The sequence below is a fragment of the Pseudorca crassidens genome, chromosome 4, assembly GCF_039906515.1.
Source record: "Pseudorca crassidens isolate mPseCra1 chromosome 4, mPseCra1.hap1, whole genome shotgun sequence".
In the NCBI taxonomy this organism is placed as follows: Eukaryota; Metazoa; Chordata; class Mammalia; order Artiodactyla; family Delphinidae; genus Pseudorca; species Pseudorca crassidens.
In genome coordinates this window covers 6,414,171-6,428,569 of record NC_090299.1, presented here as the reverse complement: position 1 = coordinate 6,428,569, position 14,399 = coordinate 6,414,171, and the positions used below count along the sequence as shown (strand labels likewise).

Genomic DNA, 14,399 nt, shown 5'->3' with positions numbered 1-14,399 from the left:
GGGTACACTTTTTTCCCTAACACAACACAAAATGTTTTGGGAAATAATTTGAGAAATGTTCAAGTGGTTACTATTGATTATTCCTTTTTCTTTACACTTCAAGTGCATTTCAATTCTTTAATCTACTGGAAATGTGGTAGACTGCTTTCATTTCCATTACAGATCTCAAATTCATTCCTTTTCCATTGTGGTTTCTCTTGTTTCCAAGCCAGTTGAATATTCCCTCTCTACTATTCAAAACCCAACTCTGAATTACCCTCTCATGAGGGGTATGCTTCATGCAAAACTTTTGAACATATATGTAGGAACAGGACTCTGATGTATGGACAGTTCTTCAACTTTACTTCAATTTTCCTTTTATTTTCATTGACAGTAAAATTTTCTGGAGAGTACAATCAAGATAATGTATTCATAGAAATAACATTAATAGAAGCTAGGTCATAAATGAGAACAGTCATAATAACAACGATCTCCCTTTCCAAGGCATTCCACACAGAGAGATAACAGCACAATAAATAAAGAATTTGCCGTTTGTCACACAACAAGTAAAACAGACTTGCAATAACAAAAACTGTAAATTTATAAATGTTCTTATACTAAAAATAGAAGCAAAAATATGAGATCATGCACTAGAGACAAAAGCTAAGAGTGAAGAGTTATAGCAAAAAACATTACAAAAAATAAACATGTTCAAGTATTGTGAGAGGAGAGGGGAAGATTCAAATAGAAGAGTTTCAGGATAAATCAATTATATTTACTACCCTGGGAGGGACACCGACATAATTGTTTTTGTCCATTAATACTTTAGGCTATTAAAATACACAGTTATCCATTTAAAAGACAGATTCCATTTCCTTGGGGCACCTCTCATATTACAAGGATGGAATAAAATTCATTGTTTACCTTGATTATAAATAGATGATAATACTTTAGGAGAAATATTCTCAAGAACAGGTCAGTGTGATGCCCTGGAGTAGTAGGAGCCTGGGAGTGAGAAAACGGATTCTAGTCCTGTTGTTTTACGCCATTGTCTGTGAAAGATACTTCCCAGTCCTGAAATAAAATTTCACCTCATGTTTCAATTTTACGGTAAGAGTTGAACTACCAGAACGAGTAGAGACCAGTAAAAATAATAACAACGACAATAATAAAAGAGTTAAACATTTTTCTTGATGCTTTTTTAAAAAAGTTAAAGAAAAAAGAAGCTGGATCACTTAATAGAACTAAGAATTGAATAATGCTTTAGTGGGATTGTTCCTTCAGCATAACAATTTCTTCCCCAACATAACTAATCTAAGCAGTGCCTTTATACTTTGTGGTTGAATATTATATCAGGTTTGAACAGTGGCTAGTTTCTCTACATGATTAGGAGACGCATGTTTGTCATGGGAGTAAAAAAATAAAATTTGTTAAATTACACATAAATATAAGGTACAAATGTATTTTTAAAATACAGATTAAAATAATCACACTTGCATCGTGTACATACGAAAATACAGTATTTAATATTCAATATACACAGACACATTTATGATAAATGCAACTATGTGGCAATGCCAGTTCTTTCAGGGTTTTCGCTGTCCCCTGTTTCCACAGATATGGAAACAAAAATGCTTTGTTATCATTTCCTAGCTCTGGCGGACATCTTGAAGCAGTTTGTTAATCTCAGCCACTAGCTCACTGGCATCCATGAGTTCATGTTTGCCGTCACCGAGGTGGCTGAGCACGTTGTCGAAATCATCCTCTTCATAATTTTCAGGGATCTCCTCCATGGCCGGCAGCCATTTTGAAGAAGGCTGCACACTGGAATGAGTTCCAAGCGGGGGGCCAGAGTTGGTGGTGGGGTTTTGAAAATGCGTACTGGCCGCCCAGGCCGCCACCCCTTGTGGGTAACCCACAGTCTTGGCTGACAAAGGTCCCTTCCGGCGTTCCAGAGAGTTGGATCGATCCATCTCACTGCACTCAGAATAGGTGTCCAGGGAAGGGGGTAAGAGGCGCTGGAACACATTGCTCATTTCCGAGAGCAGAGAGGACGTGCTGGTATCCCCAGAGTCCTCATCGTTTGGGGAGTCCTTCCCAAAAGTGGAAAAACTCTTCTTCTTCTCACCAGAATCTACTGGCTGGGTGTCATCCTCGAGACTCGGATGCGGATGTTGCTGCTGAGGCTGTGCTGGGAATTCTTCCCCCGGAATGAACATGTTACTCCTATAATCAGAGGAAGGTGAGGGCAGAGGTGGCATCCAGCACTGGTCAGAGTGTCCCAGGACCCTGCACTCTTCCGTGCACAGCCTCATAGCTGTACTCAAGGAAAGCAGTGGGGATTCGTTATTATACTTCGTGTGACTCAAAATAATAGAAAAAATTATCATTTTATTTTTTTAAAACATCGAATAAGACAATTTTAAACTATGACCATGATACTAACCCATTATTATACATATGAGGTGGACTACAGTTACAACTTTGATTTGACTGCTGGTTTTATGAACCTGGGATATATATATATTTTTGTCTCTCAGATAAGCAAAGGAGGGTTATGACTCATGTACTTCTCAGGGATATCGTCTGCTACTCATGTAATGAGAAAATGGATTGGCAACTTACTAATGAAGAAGTTTGGAAAAGAGCTAAAGTGTGGGTGATGAAATATTTGCTGAACATAAACTCTATAAAAACCCAGAGCTGTAAGGGGAAATCCATAACTTTAGAATGCCACCAGATAAACCTTGCATAATACCATTGAGTACCTTCCAGATATTGAGGTCTATCTGACCTATTTTACTTTTAATGGAGGCATTGAGAATATAATAAGCTATCAGGTAATTATACTTATCAATCTCTCTTACAAGTATGCTGGATTATTTATCGACTTGTTCCTTAAAACAGCAGTGCAAATTATCCTCAAATACCAGGCATCTGCAGTTACCCTGTTAAGAAGTCTTTTAGAGGTTTGAAATTCAAAGAGTTGGAAAAGTCATCAAAAGATGAAGAATATGAAAAACCATTGGTTAGTTCTTCCAGATGTTATGATGCACTGTTGGAATGTGAGTGGTTACACTCTTAGAAAATAATCGATGATATGAGAAAAGCAGAAGAATGAAGAGGGTAAAACTCTAAATTTGGCAAATGTGATAACTAAACTACAGAACCACCAAGAAATGTGGAGATGTAAAACATACTCCACAAACCGTCCATCTTTTTCAGTGACAGCTTAGGTCTCTTCAATATCATGACTTCATTTGAGAGCAAATGACCGAATTCAGAAAATGCAAAGTAATTATCTTAGATTTGAATGAAAATTGGATTGATATCAGCCATACTTACATATTCAGAGCTAATTCTGTAGATCTGGCTGCTTAAGAAAGATTTCTCTTCCTCCCAAGTTATTGCTTAAGAAAAAGGCTGACTCTTGAACAATGCCAAATCCCTGGTCAGGGGAAGCTAGCTGTCCAGTATGCTTATTGGTGTACCCACAGCACCTGGGAAAGGTCTAAAGTGTCTGCATAGAGTAGGCATTCACTACATATTTTCTAATCATCAGGGAAATGCAAATCGAAAAGCACAATAAGCAATCACCTCAAACCAGTTTTCTTACAGGATGGCTGTAATAAAACACAAACCAAAAAACCCAAACAATAACAAGTGAGGGGGAGGTGAGGAAAACTTGGGAACCCTTGTACACTGTTGTGGGGAATGTAAAATGGTGCAACCACTATGGAAAATAATATGGAGGTTACTCAAAAAATTAAAAAAGAGAACTACCATATGAGCCAGTAATCCCATCTTTGGATATTTATCCAAAAGAATTGAAATCAGCATCTCGAAGAGATATTAGCATTCTTCTGTTCACTACAGCACTGTTCACAATAACCAAGATGTGAAAACAACCTGAATGTCCACTGAATGTTTAATGGAAATGTAGTATATGCATACAATGGAATATTATTCCACCTTAAAAAAGAAGAAAACTCTCATATGTGATAATGTGGATGAATCTTGAGGACATTAAGCTTAGCGAAATAAGCGAGTCACAGGAGGACACATAACTGCGTGATTCCCTGTATATGAGGCATCTAGAATGGTCAAATTCATAGAATCCAGGAGTGAAATGGTGGTTAACAGGGATTAGGGAGAGGGGGAAATGGGGAATTGCTGATTAACAGGCATGCATTTTCAGTTAAGCAAGATTAAGTTCAAGAGCTCCGCTGTACAACGCTGTACCTGCGGTTAATGATACTGTATTGTACAGTTAAAACTTTGTTAGCAGGGTAGATCCCATATTTAGTGTTCTTATGCCTTAAAACAAAATTTTGGAAAAGATTTATGCACAAAAAAGAAAAGTGAAGAATAAATATTGCCTTTCAGGAAAGGAGAAGTAAAGGACTTTGTTCAAAGGTGTGGAAGTCACTGCTTTTCATCATTTGAGCCTTGAAGATAATTCTGTCCTTATACCTCATCCATTCTGGGCCTCAATTTTTAATAGAGAAGGGGTAAGTTGAGGGACAAAAATGAGAGCTAGAACTGTGAGAATAAACGTCTGCTTGCCAGGAAGGCTAGAAATTCAAGGTAGGGAAGATGCTGGATAGTGTGAATGCCAATCCCATAGGAATCACAAGGGCATGAGAGAGAGACAGCAATATTGAGAATCCTTGTGTCATTTTGCTATGAAGAAGGGTTAAATTTAAATAAGCAAGAATAAAAAGATGTTTAGATGTGCGGACTTAATGCATTATTACTCTTTGGAAATATTTACCAACTATCGTTGTTCATCATTTAAATGTGGACAAAACCAAAATGTGTTGAAAGTAACTGGAATACCTTCATAGCAGTGAGGTTTTCTACGTGCTGAAATAACTATCAAAGTGGTAATGAATTTTTTTTTCCTAATTCCCTGAGTCTCTGAATTTGGAAAGAAGACCTGTCCATATTATCTTACTCACATCCTTTTAGAAGGAAGGGGAACAGACCTGATGACACCTCATCATTTGTTTTCTGGTCTTTAATTCTGTGGGAAGGACTTAATTGTTTGATTGGCTTTGTTTTGTTTTAATGTTTAATGACAGGGGGAAAAGGGAAAAATTACACAAGCTTCTAAGAATTCTGAGCATGATCAACTTTCTAGAGAGCTGAACATAATGAAAATAACCATCAGTACCATCTGGGTGATTCAAACAGTTCATATTAAAAATAAATTTGGTCATAGGAGTTTTTAGACAGGGAATGCTATTTTATAACTTCACAGTAAATTAATGGGGCTTTAGTAATAAAAAAGTTAATTAACATAAAATTTTAAAATTCAAAAAATATGAAAAATTGATGAATAAAGACTAATGGAGAGAAGGAGGGCCAAAATAATAGAGATGGAAGAGCAGTGACACAGAAGAGGGCATTTCTTAATTTCATTGGTATTTTCAACCATTTTCCTGAGACTCAACTGTTCGAAATCATCCTCAGTGTACATGTAACTTAGTGCCACAGATGTTCCACACCGTATCCAGTGAACCAGAACTTGTTGGCTACTGTTGCAAGTGGCCAACCTTCCTGTTGCTCCTTGAAAACTCTGTCAGGTGGTTAAATTTCCTCTGGAAAGGGAAAGTCATGGAGAAATAGAGAACTCTTTTTTCCCACAGCATGATGGCCAATTTTGCCCCTGTGCTAGACCTTATAGGTAGGGCAGGAAGCAAGCATGGGACATAAGGAGAAAAACATATGCCTAACATCTATCAAGCCATTAGTCATTGAGTAATCAATCAATTATCTATTAAGAGCCTGCCATATGTAAAGTGCTATGATAGCTTCCTGCCCTCAAATGGCTTCTGGTATAAGAATAATCAAGTGTTACAAATGAGGTCATAAATGCCCAGTTAAAGTGCCAAACTATACAATGATGAGGGCATGTTAAAAAAAGAAAAAAAAATATGATGTCACTTATATGTGGAATCTAAAAAACTACAACAAACTAGTGAATATAACAAAAAAGAAGCAGACTCACGGAGGTAGAGAACAAGCTAGTGGTTAACAGTGGAGAGGGAAGTGGGGAGAGGCATGATAGGGGTAAGGGATTAAGTGGTACAAACAGGTATAAAATAAATAAGCTACAAGGATATATTGTACAGCACGGGGAATATAGCCAATATTCTATAATAACTGTAAATGGAGTATAACCTTTAAAAATTGTGAATCACTATATTGTACATCTATAACTTATATAATATTGTACAGCAACTCTACTTCAGTAAAAATAAAATTTAAAAAAAGAAAAGAAAAAAGAGTAGAGGCGGATGCTGAAGTAGTTAAAGAAAGAGCAGCTTGAAACAAACTTTGAGAGATGAATAGAAGACAAAGTGAAGAGAAGCCAGTTTTTCAGGTAGAAAGGTGACATGAGCAAAGGATTGGTGTGTTACGTGAAGAGATGGCTCTGCCTATTGCAAAAGATAAAAAAAAAAAAAAAGTTAATAAGCTAGGAGTGGATTTCATTGGCCTTGGAATGCCCAGATAAATAGCTGAATTAGGTGTTTCCAGGCAACAAAAGTCAATTATTGCTTTTGAAACAAAAAGTATAAATTAAAATGTTCTGAAAAAGTTGTTCAAGCTGTATGAAAGAAAGATTTGGCAAGGACAGAAGCTACTGGAGAGTGAATATCAATTCATGTGCTGGTACAGAAAACCAGCCATGGAAGAAAGGCCGGAAGTAGGATACCAGCCATGAGAATGATGAGGACCTAGAATTAAAGACAAATGTTTGAATTAAGTAATCACAGATGACACAATGATAAAAAAATGGAATGCGCCCAGTCAAGGAGGAGTATCACAAGAACATCCTGGTGCAGCTGACACTTTGGGAAAAGCGAGATTTTGCAAGCGTGTATGTAGTGTTGTGGTTCAAAGTTGACTGAGTAAGGAAGAAAGTATGTTGACAAACGTGAGCCAACAGACAAAAATGCGCGCTGACTTTACTGCTCAGAATGCAGGATCCTCCTGTGGGAATTAATAGCATGAATGACCAGAAATGACCCTGTTGGCAGGCAAAGCCACATAACATAATCTATATTTGATCACAGTCTAATGCAGGAAAAACATTGTTGGAATAAGACACTGAAGTTCTAAAAATATTCATGCTTTAGAAAAACTGTGCTGATTTCTGTTAATGGCATTCAGATGTGGACTTACTTTTTTTTCTTTTTCTACTTGGGATATTTCCTGGGAATATAAAGTTTACAAATCACAAATTTTACACCCTAATGTGCCAGCAGAAGCTGCCATGGTGAAGAATAAGCCAGAATATGGGTGATGTATCATCAGAATGTTGTTCATAATTAAGGGATGGTTATCTTTGTACAGATATTTGATTATGCACATTTCTAATAGCCAACCATGCATAAAGCTTAAGATATTTTATGGATCATTGGTGATTTCCTGGTGCTCTATGCCTCTAGAATACTTTCTACAACACCCCACATAGAGACAGGTTGCTAGTCAGGCAGAAGTGTATGTACTCTGATACAATCTATTGCAGTATGACACCATACCCCAGCTCTCCCACCACACACACCCAGATTAAGTATGATTGTGTAAATATGGAATTTTTTTGTAAAGAATTGTCTATATATTCACTGGTGTTGGTGATAATATAACGGTGAGCCTCTAACTTTGAAAAGAAATGTAACTTAGGAGGAGACTCAAGTTACTCACTAAATAAGACTCACTATCATCTAGAGTTTATCAATGTCTACCTGTTGTTTCCCAGATGTCTTTATTCTTTAACATTTATTTTAATTACTTTAATTCAAGCATTAGGTAACTCTCCTGCCGTGAACATAGCTGGTGGTGTTAACTCTGAAAATATAGGCTAGAGTGAAAGAGGCGTCGTGCCCTTTTTTAAAAAATTAGACCATGATTAGCTGTTGAATTATACAATCTCAGAATTATAAAAGGACTTAAGGTATAATTTAGGCTCAGAAATGGCAAGGTTATCTAAGTAGGAGCAGTTATTCTCCTTTTAACTATACTGATAGAATTGTGTCAATGAGTCAACTTTCTACAATTGAAAAAATAACATATATATAATGAGATAATTGATATTATACCCATGATGTTATGTTTTATGAAATAATGTAATTTGGGAAATCATCTTATTCAAAAGTAGGGAGCAGTATTCAAAATTAGAGTTCTATCAGGATCACAGAATCATAGAAACTCAGCCCGCTCTTTCATTTCATGGGTAAGATAAAACTGTTTCTCTTTGAGCACGTTGTCTTAGGCCATAGGTATTCCACTAGGTTTTCAAGGATTTCTCTTTAAATGGGTCTAGGGAGTCTATGCATTAAAAAAAGAAAAAGACACCATGGGTGACTGTAAGTGTCTCGGCTCTCAAAGTACATTGATTATAGCCCTTCATGCCACTAGAAGTCCTTCCCATACATTCATCCTGCCAGAAATGCAGTATCTATTATGGTAATAGCATAGTTAAATAAGCAGCATTTAATAGGTTACAGACAGTAGTACTGTAAAACTTTAGAATGTAAGAACATGACATTTAACATACTACAAAAAAATAAAAACCTGTTACTTTATATTATTCTTGATAGATTAGTGTTTAATGAGTAGAGGGATAGGTTCAAATCTCACCTCTATCATGTACAAATTGCTTGATTTTGGATACTTTTTTTTAACCTTTATAAGCTTCAGTTTTCAAATCTAAAAAGAAAATATGAACACTACTGTTATTACCGCCACCATTAATTCCTGTGTCAAAGTGTTGCAAGAGGTTGTTCAGGTATAGAATTCCTCATGGGCCCAGAGTAAGTACTAGGGCGTCGCTGGTAACCACTGCTGCGACTGCTAGGACTAATATTAATACTGCTGCAGCTACTGCCGCCACTACTACTCCAGTTTACGAGAGAGAGAGTTCCTATGTACTGATTTCCACTGAATTTCTCTGGCTCCCTGAAGCTCTCCCATGTCTATTTCCTAAACTCTCTTATTTATCTGTACTTAGACAGCAGTTGTTCCATGGACTCAGCAAGGTAATATAGTTTTGTTCTGCCTTTCTTTCATTTATCACTTCACTTATTCATTTGTCAAGTGACAGTTATTTGATCAACATTCCGTGGAATTTAGAAACATAAGTAGCCAAAGGAATATGTTTCTAAGGGTTGATATATTATTACAGTCTTTAGTGACAGGGTTGCTACAGTGATGCAGTCAGTATTTACTCTGCGGGATCTGAGAGTTTCTACTGCACGATGAGAGAGAAGGGAGTCTAAGGAAAACATAGCTCGTAACTTAATAGGGTCTCCTCCATCTAGCTGTGTAGTTATAAATTCCCCTCTTGGACTTCGGTTCCTCTTCCATTTACAGTGGACACATAAAATGAAAGGTGGCAAAATTATTCCATGCCTACCACCTACAAAGATGCATTCTTTCTCCTATTTTTAGTGATTAAAGTGTACCATTCCCTGGTGTATTTTAATCTCTGATTATGCGAGTTGGTTCCCATCACAGGAAATGTGTCCTCCAAATTATAGTCCAGTTCACCACTAGGCACCAAAACAGGCTCTCTGAATAAAAACAACCACCCAGTAATTTTACAGAGTTGCTCAAGAGTGTCTTATGGCGGTAGTAGATGGGGTAGAGAGAGGAGGGGAGTGGGGTCGTTTTCTCTCCTCCTCTCCCCACTCCTTCCTTCTTGTCCTCTTAAGCTCTCCTGCTTATTCCCTTTCTCTACCAACTGTTTACTATGAATTTTAATTAAACAATTTAAAATTGTTTCAGTCTATGTTCACGGCTAATGGTGTGTGTATTACAGATAATTTAGTGCAAAGAACAAAGGAGAAATAAAAGCACGGGAGAAATTGCTCACTTCACTGGTGTAGTCGATCTGAAAATAAGGATTTCTCTATCACCACGCTCTTACCTGCTGGAATTCTTCCATCTGTAAGAAACAGGTCGCTGAATCCTTCGCCCAGCAACCTGTCTATTGGAGAATCTCGCCCCAAATCATAATCACTGTCTCCTGCTTCACTGTCACCACGGCCACTGTCTTTCAAGCTAAATTTGTCCATGTCTTGAAGGGCATATCTAGAAAGAGAAATCAGAGAAAGTATAGTTTTTAGTCTTCAGCATTCGTGTTATCTGAGACTTAATAGGTAGCACAAGGGTAATTCATACCTATAGCTCCTGGAATATTTGTTTCCTCGAAAACTTGGCCTTGGTTGATATTGTCCCTGGTGAAGCATTGAAAGAAGCTGGGAGACCTGCTGGAAACGAAACAGACAGTACTGATTCCTGGAAACAAATCCCCCAGTACTCAAAAGCTTGAAGCAAGCAAATACAGTTACTCACTAGTTCACGCTAATTATCTAATTCTGTCTTCTAATACTATCTCCGTTTTAAAGATTTACACATGCTGGACTCTGAAGGACCACGTAGCCAGCCACCAAATACATCCCAGAGAAATGTGGATGCTCTTGTACAGCTGACATTCTCTGTTTGAAAGAGGACTCCTTTATAGAAAACTGATTGATTCCTTCTATCTTATAGTTCAGATTCAAGTGATCAGTTATAAAAATGCATGGAAAATGCTGTAAAATACAGTCTAACACAGGTAGTTAAAATAATGTCAGAAACGTTTCAAAAGCTGAACAAATACACATGCACCGAGATGGGATTCTGGAGACCCCAGTTTTTTATTTTTCTTAGAGACCACAACTACTGAGAATATAGCAAGCCTGTTTATTTCTAGCTTGAAGTATCATAATCTGAGGATAAGGGGACTCTAATTAGATAGTCCTTTGCTAGTTTCACATTTACTTTTCAATATTACACATACATGCAAGTAAATTCTTTATGAAAAACTTAAGACAGAAGGTGTGTATACTTGCTATATCTACATAACGTAACTGGTATCCTATTTAATTTGCATATCTTTAGTATTGTTACTGAGTAATGGAAACGTTTAAGAACTAACACACACACAACTTCTGATCACTAACAGCTGACTTTGTCAGTGAATAGGTGGAGGGTATGATCTTACCTCAACAGCAGGGGTGGCATGGGTGAGTTCTAATGAGAAATTCTCTGGCACGTGGTTCGATGAGATTGTCACCAAACTGTTGAGGGACTGGTGACTGTTGTGACTCTGCCGGCTGCCCATTTGCCCTCTTTCTAAGGTAGGAGATGAAGAAGGAGATGGTCTGTGATGAGATCTGATGGGCAGAGTGCCGTTGACAGTAGGCACCAGTGTGATGTCCCCTTTGTGGATCTGCCTGGAGGGTCTTTTTGGGTGATGCTGGTAAGTTGATTCCGCTACCCTGCAGTTGTAGGATCTAGTGTCTTTCTTTTCTCGGTTACACCTGGTTGCAAACAGCACCATAATAACCAACAACACTGCACAAATTGCTCCTAAGGAAATAATTATAATCATGGAGACATCCAAGGACGCCTGGCTTACTGAGGTCATTGCTGTACTTGTCACAGCCTCTGCATATTCAAAGATCATACACTTCAGAAGGACTTTGGTATGCAGCTGAGGATTGCCTTTGTCCTGGATGACAACTGAGAGCTCCCATTCTGTGTAGGGAACAGATTCCATGCTGACGTTGGTATGGATGTCACATGATCGTGGATCAATGACAAAGATATTCTCCTCATTACCTGCTACTATGGAGCAGCTGAGTTCAGCATTCACACCAGAGTCTCTGTCCATTGCCCTTATTCTTGTGACATGAAAGCCGCTTTCAGCCCCTTTGGGGATGGAGATTTCTGCGGTATTATTGCGCAGTGCCGGTCCTATAACCACAGGGATGTTGTCATTTTCGTCAATGATGGTGAGCACAACTGTGGTATTGCTTACGAGTTGCTTTGGACTTCCACCATCTCTTGCTTCGACCACAAAAGTGATCTGACTCACTTCCTCATGATCAAAGATTCTGAGGGCATAGATGGCGCCATTAGATGGGTCAATGGTTACATATGTAGTTATGGAACTTCCCAGGATAAAACTCTCCAGAATGGTATATGTAACTTGCCCATTTTCTCCAAGATCAGGATCTGTGGCTGTAACAGTGGTGATATACGCCCCTGGCGAGTTATTCTCTGAGATTGCAAATTCGTATCGACTTCTCTGGAAGTGGGGCGGATTGTCATTTATATCGTTGATTTGAACAGTAAAATGTTTTACTGTTGAGAGACTGGGTGTCCCCTTGTCCTCAGCGATTACAGTCAAACTGTATTCGGACCTCTTTTCTCTATCCAGCGTGGCATTTGTCAAGATTAAATAATTGTTTTCATAAGTCTTCTGAAGTTTAAAGTGACCATGTCCGTGAAGCCTACAAACTATTTCTCCATTCAGCCCAGAATCCTTGTCCTGAACCCTGACCAAGGCAACAAAGGTGTCAATAGGATCCCCTTCAAAAATATAAGATATTTCTTCTTTTCCAGGGGACATGAGGTTTATGTTAATTTCAGGTTTATTGTCATTAACATCCACAACCTTAATTATAATTTTGCAATGAGCTGGGATTGAATTTGGACCCAAATCCTGAGCCTGAACATCAATCTCATAGGATTTGGTGATTTCATAATCCACTGGCTTGAAAAGAGTCAAATGTCCTCTTTCTGAATCAATCTTAAAAGTCTCTATAATTTTGGGAGACACATGACTGCTGAAGGAATAGACAATTTTCCCATTAGCGCCCTCATCTGGATCAGTGGCATTCAGATCTAGCAGCAAAGTGCCAATGGGGGAGTTTTCTAAGAGCTGTATTATATAAGACTGCTGCTCAAAAGCAGGGCTGTTGTCATTAGAGTCTGAAATGCTGATTTTTAGTATGGATGAGCCAGACCTCTGAGGCACCCCCATGTCCGAGGCGGTGAGCTGAAGCTCATAGCTCGACTTCAGCTCCCGATCCAGCTCTCTAACCACTATGAGTTCTGCATACTTCGCTCCATCCGTCCTAGTCTGAACCTCGATATTAAAGAAATCATTGGCAGAGAGAGAGTACGTGTGGAGGGAGTTTTCCCCAACATCCGGATCAAATGCACTGTCCAAAGGGATCCGCGTCCCAACTGCTGCACTCTCTGATATCTCAATCGGTATGAGAGGTCTTGAAAACTGGGGAGAATTGTCATTAATATCCAGCACTTCAACTTCAATATGGAAAAGCTGCAGATGCTCAGTGGGTAGGGTGATCACATCAAACTCTATGGAACAGTTCAAGTTTTTCTGGCATAGTTGTTCGCGGTCAATTTTTGCCCCTATGCTGATTTCCCCGCTATCCTCGTTGACCACGAGTAGAGGAGAATTTCCCCTTTGCATGGCTCGGAAGCGAACGGTAGAAGGATTAGGTAGCTTAACTAAAACATCAGCCACATCCTCTGATAGTCTTGCAATTACCGATCCAACCCTCTGCTCCTCGTAAATCCTGTATTTCAAATTCTTGCCCAGTACATCGGAGTTGAAAGATACTACCAGGAGTGCAAAAACAAATCTAAAGTGCATTTTAGCATTCATTTGGTACATCGGTCAGTTTTATGAGATTCCTCTCACAGAGCAAGTTAAAACAGCAAAGCAATTCCCTCAGCTTCCTTTGGCAACTTAAAGCTAGGCTACATTTGGTACTCGAAACTTGAAAGCGTCTCTTAATAACACAGCACAGCAATTAACAGCTCGCAAACTTTTGTTTTATACACACCGTGTCACGACTTCCAGATATAATCGGCATGGAGTCCAGTCCTTGCATTTGTGCGGCTGTTTGTCCTCTTGGCAGGCGAAAGAGTGTCACGTCCGCGTTTTCCCCCTTGTGCAGTCGGCGTCCATCTATCGCAGGGCGCCGGCGGAGGCTGCAGTGGCTCTTTCCCCAGCGATTCTTTCTCCTTTTCTCCGCTCGGCTGCAGACCAAGCGCCCGTGATTGCTGACTCCAGTCTAAGATCTGTACAACTTCACTTCAACTCAGACAAAGCTCTCTTGCCCCGCGTGCGTTGAATCGCTTCTAGCCAATCAGCGTGCTTCCAAATCAGAAGCCGATGGAGTCCGCAAAGGGAAGGCAGGGCGGATGGGTGGGAGAGGGAGGGAGACGGAGCGAGACGAAGGAGGAGGGTCCGAGAGGCTCCCTCCCTCCACCCCTCCCCTCCCCTGCCCCCCTCCGTCCCCCGCGTTCACTTTCTCTGAGCGTGCCACGACAAAGGAGAGACAAATTACAGAAGACAAACTTTAAATCAACTTCTGGTCGCCTTTATTTATATGGCATTTTAAATTGGCCTGGTTTTCTTAATTGCCCTTTCTTCTTCCACAAACATGCAATCATCTTGCTTTTCATAGTCCTTAAGTACTGGTTTAACTTAAAATACCTCTAAGTGCATTTTGTTGGTGGAGGAATTTAATAAAATGTGAAAACTT

General features: G+C 39.1%; 1 protein-coding gene across 4 annotated transcripts; it reads right to left on the bottom strand.

The window, feature by feature from the left end:
- Positions 1 to 330: 330 nt before the first annotated feature.
- Positions 331 to 14,051, bottom strand: PCDH18 (protocadherin 18). Of its 4 annotated transcripts, XM_067735070.1 has the most exons (5): positions 11,036 to 14,051; positions 10,171 to 10,259; positions 9,917 to 10,080; positions 8,629 to 8,697; positions 2,158 to 2,296 (listed from the first exon to the last, which is right to left on the bottom strand). In XM_067735070.1, exons 1-4 carry the CDS (start codon positions 13,520 to 13,522, stop codon positions 8,669 to 8,671), a joined length of 2,769 nt encoding a protein of 922 aa, XP_067591171.1. In that variant the 5' UTR covers positions 13,523 to 14,051; the 3' UTR covers positions 2,158 to 2,296; positions 8,629 to 8,668. The 4 variants fall into 4 exon arrangements, with proteins under 4 accessions (XP_067591168.1, XP_067591169.1, XP_067591170.1 ...); XM_067735067.1 differs by lacking the exon at positions 8,629 to 8,697 and having other exon boundaries at positions 331 to 2,296; positions 11,036 to 14,050; XM_067735068.1 differs by lacking the exon at positions 8,629 to 8,697 and having other exon boundaries at positions 331 to 2,296; positions 10,171 to 10,256; positions 11,036 to 14,050.
- Between the last annotated feature and the right edge of the window lie 348 nt (positions 14,052 to 14,399).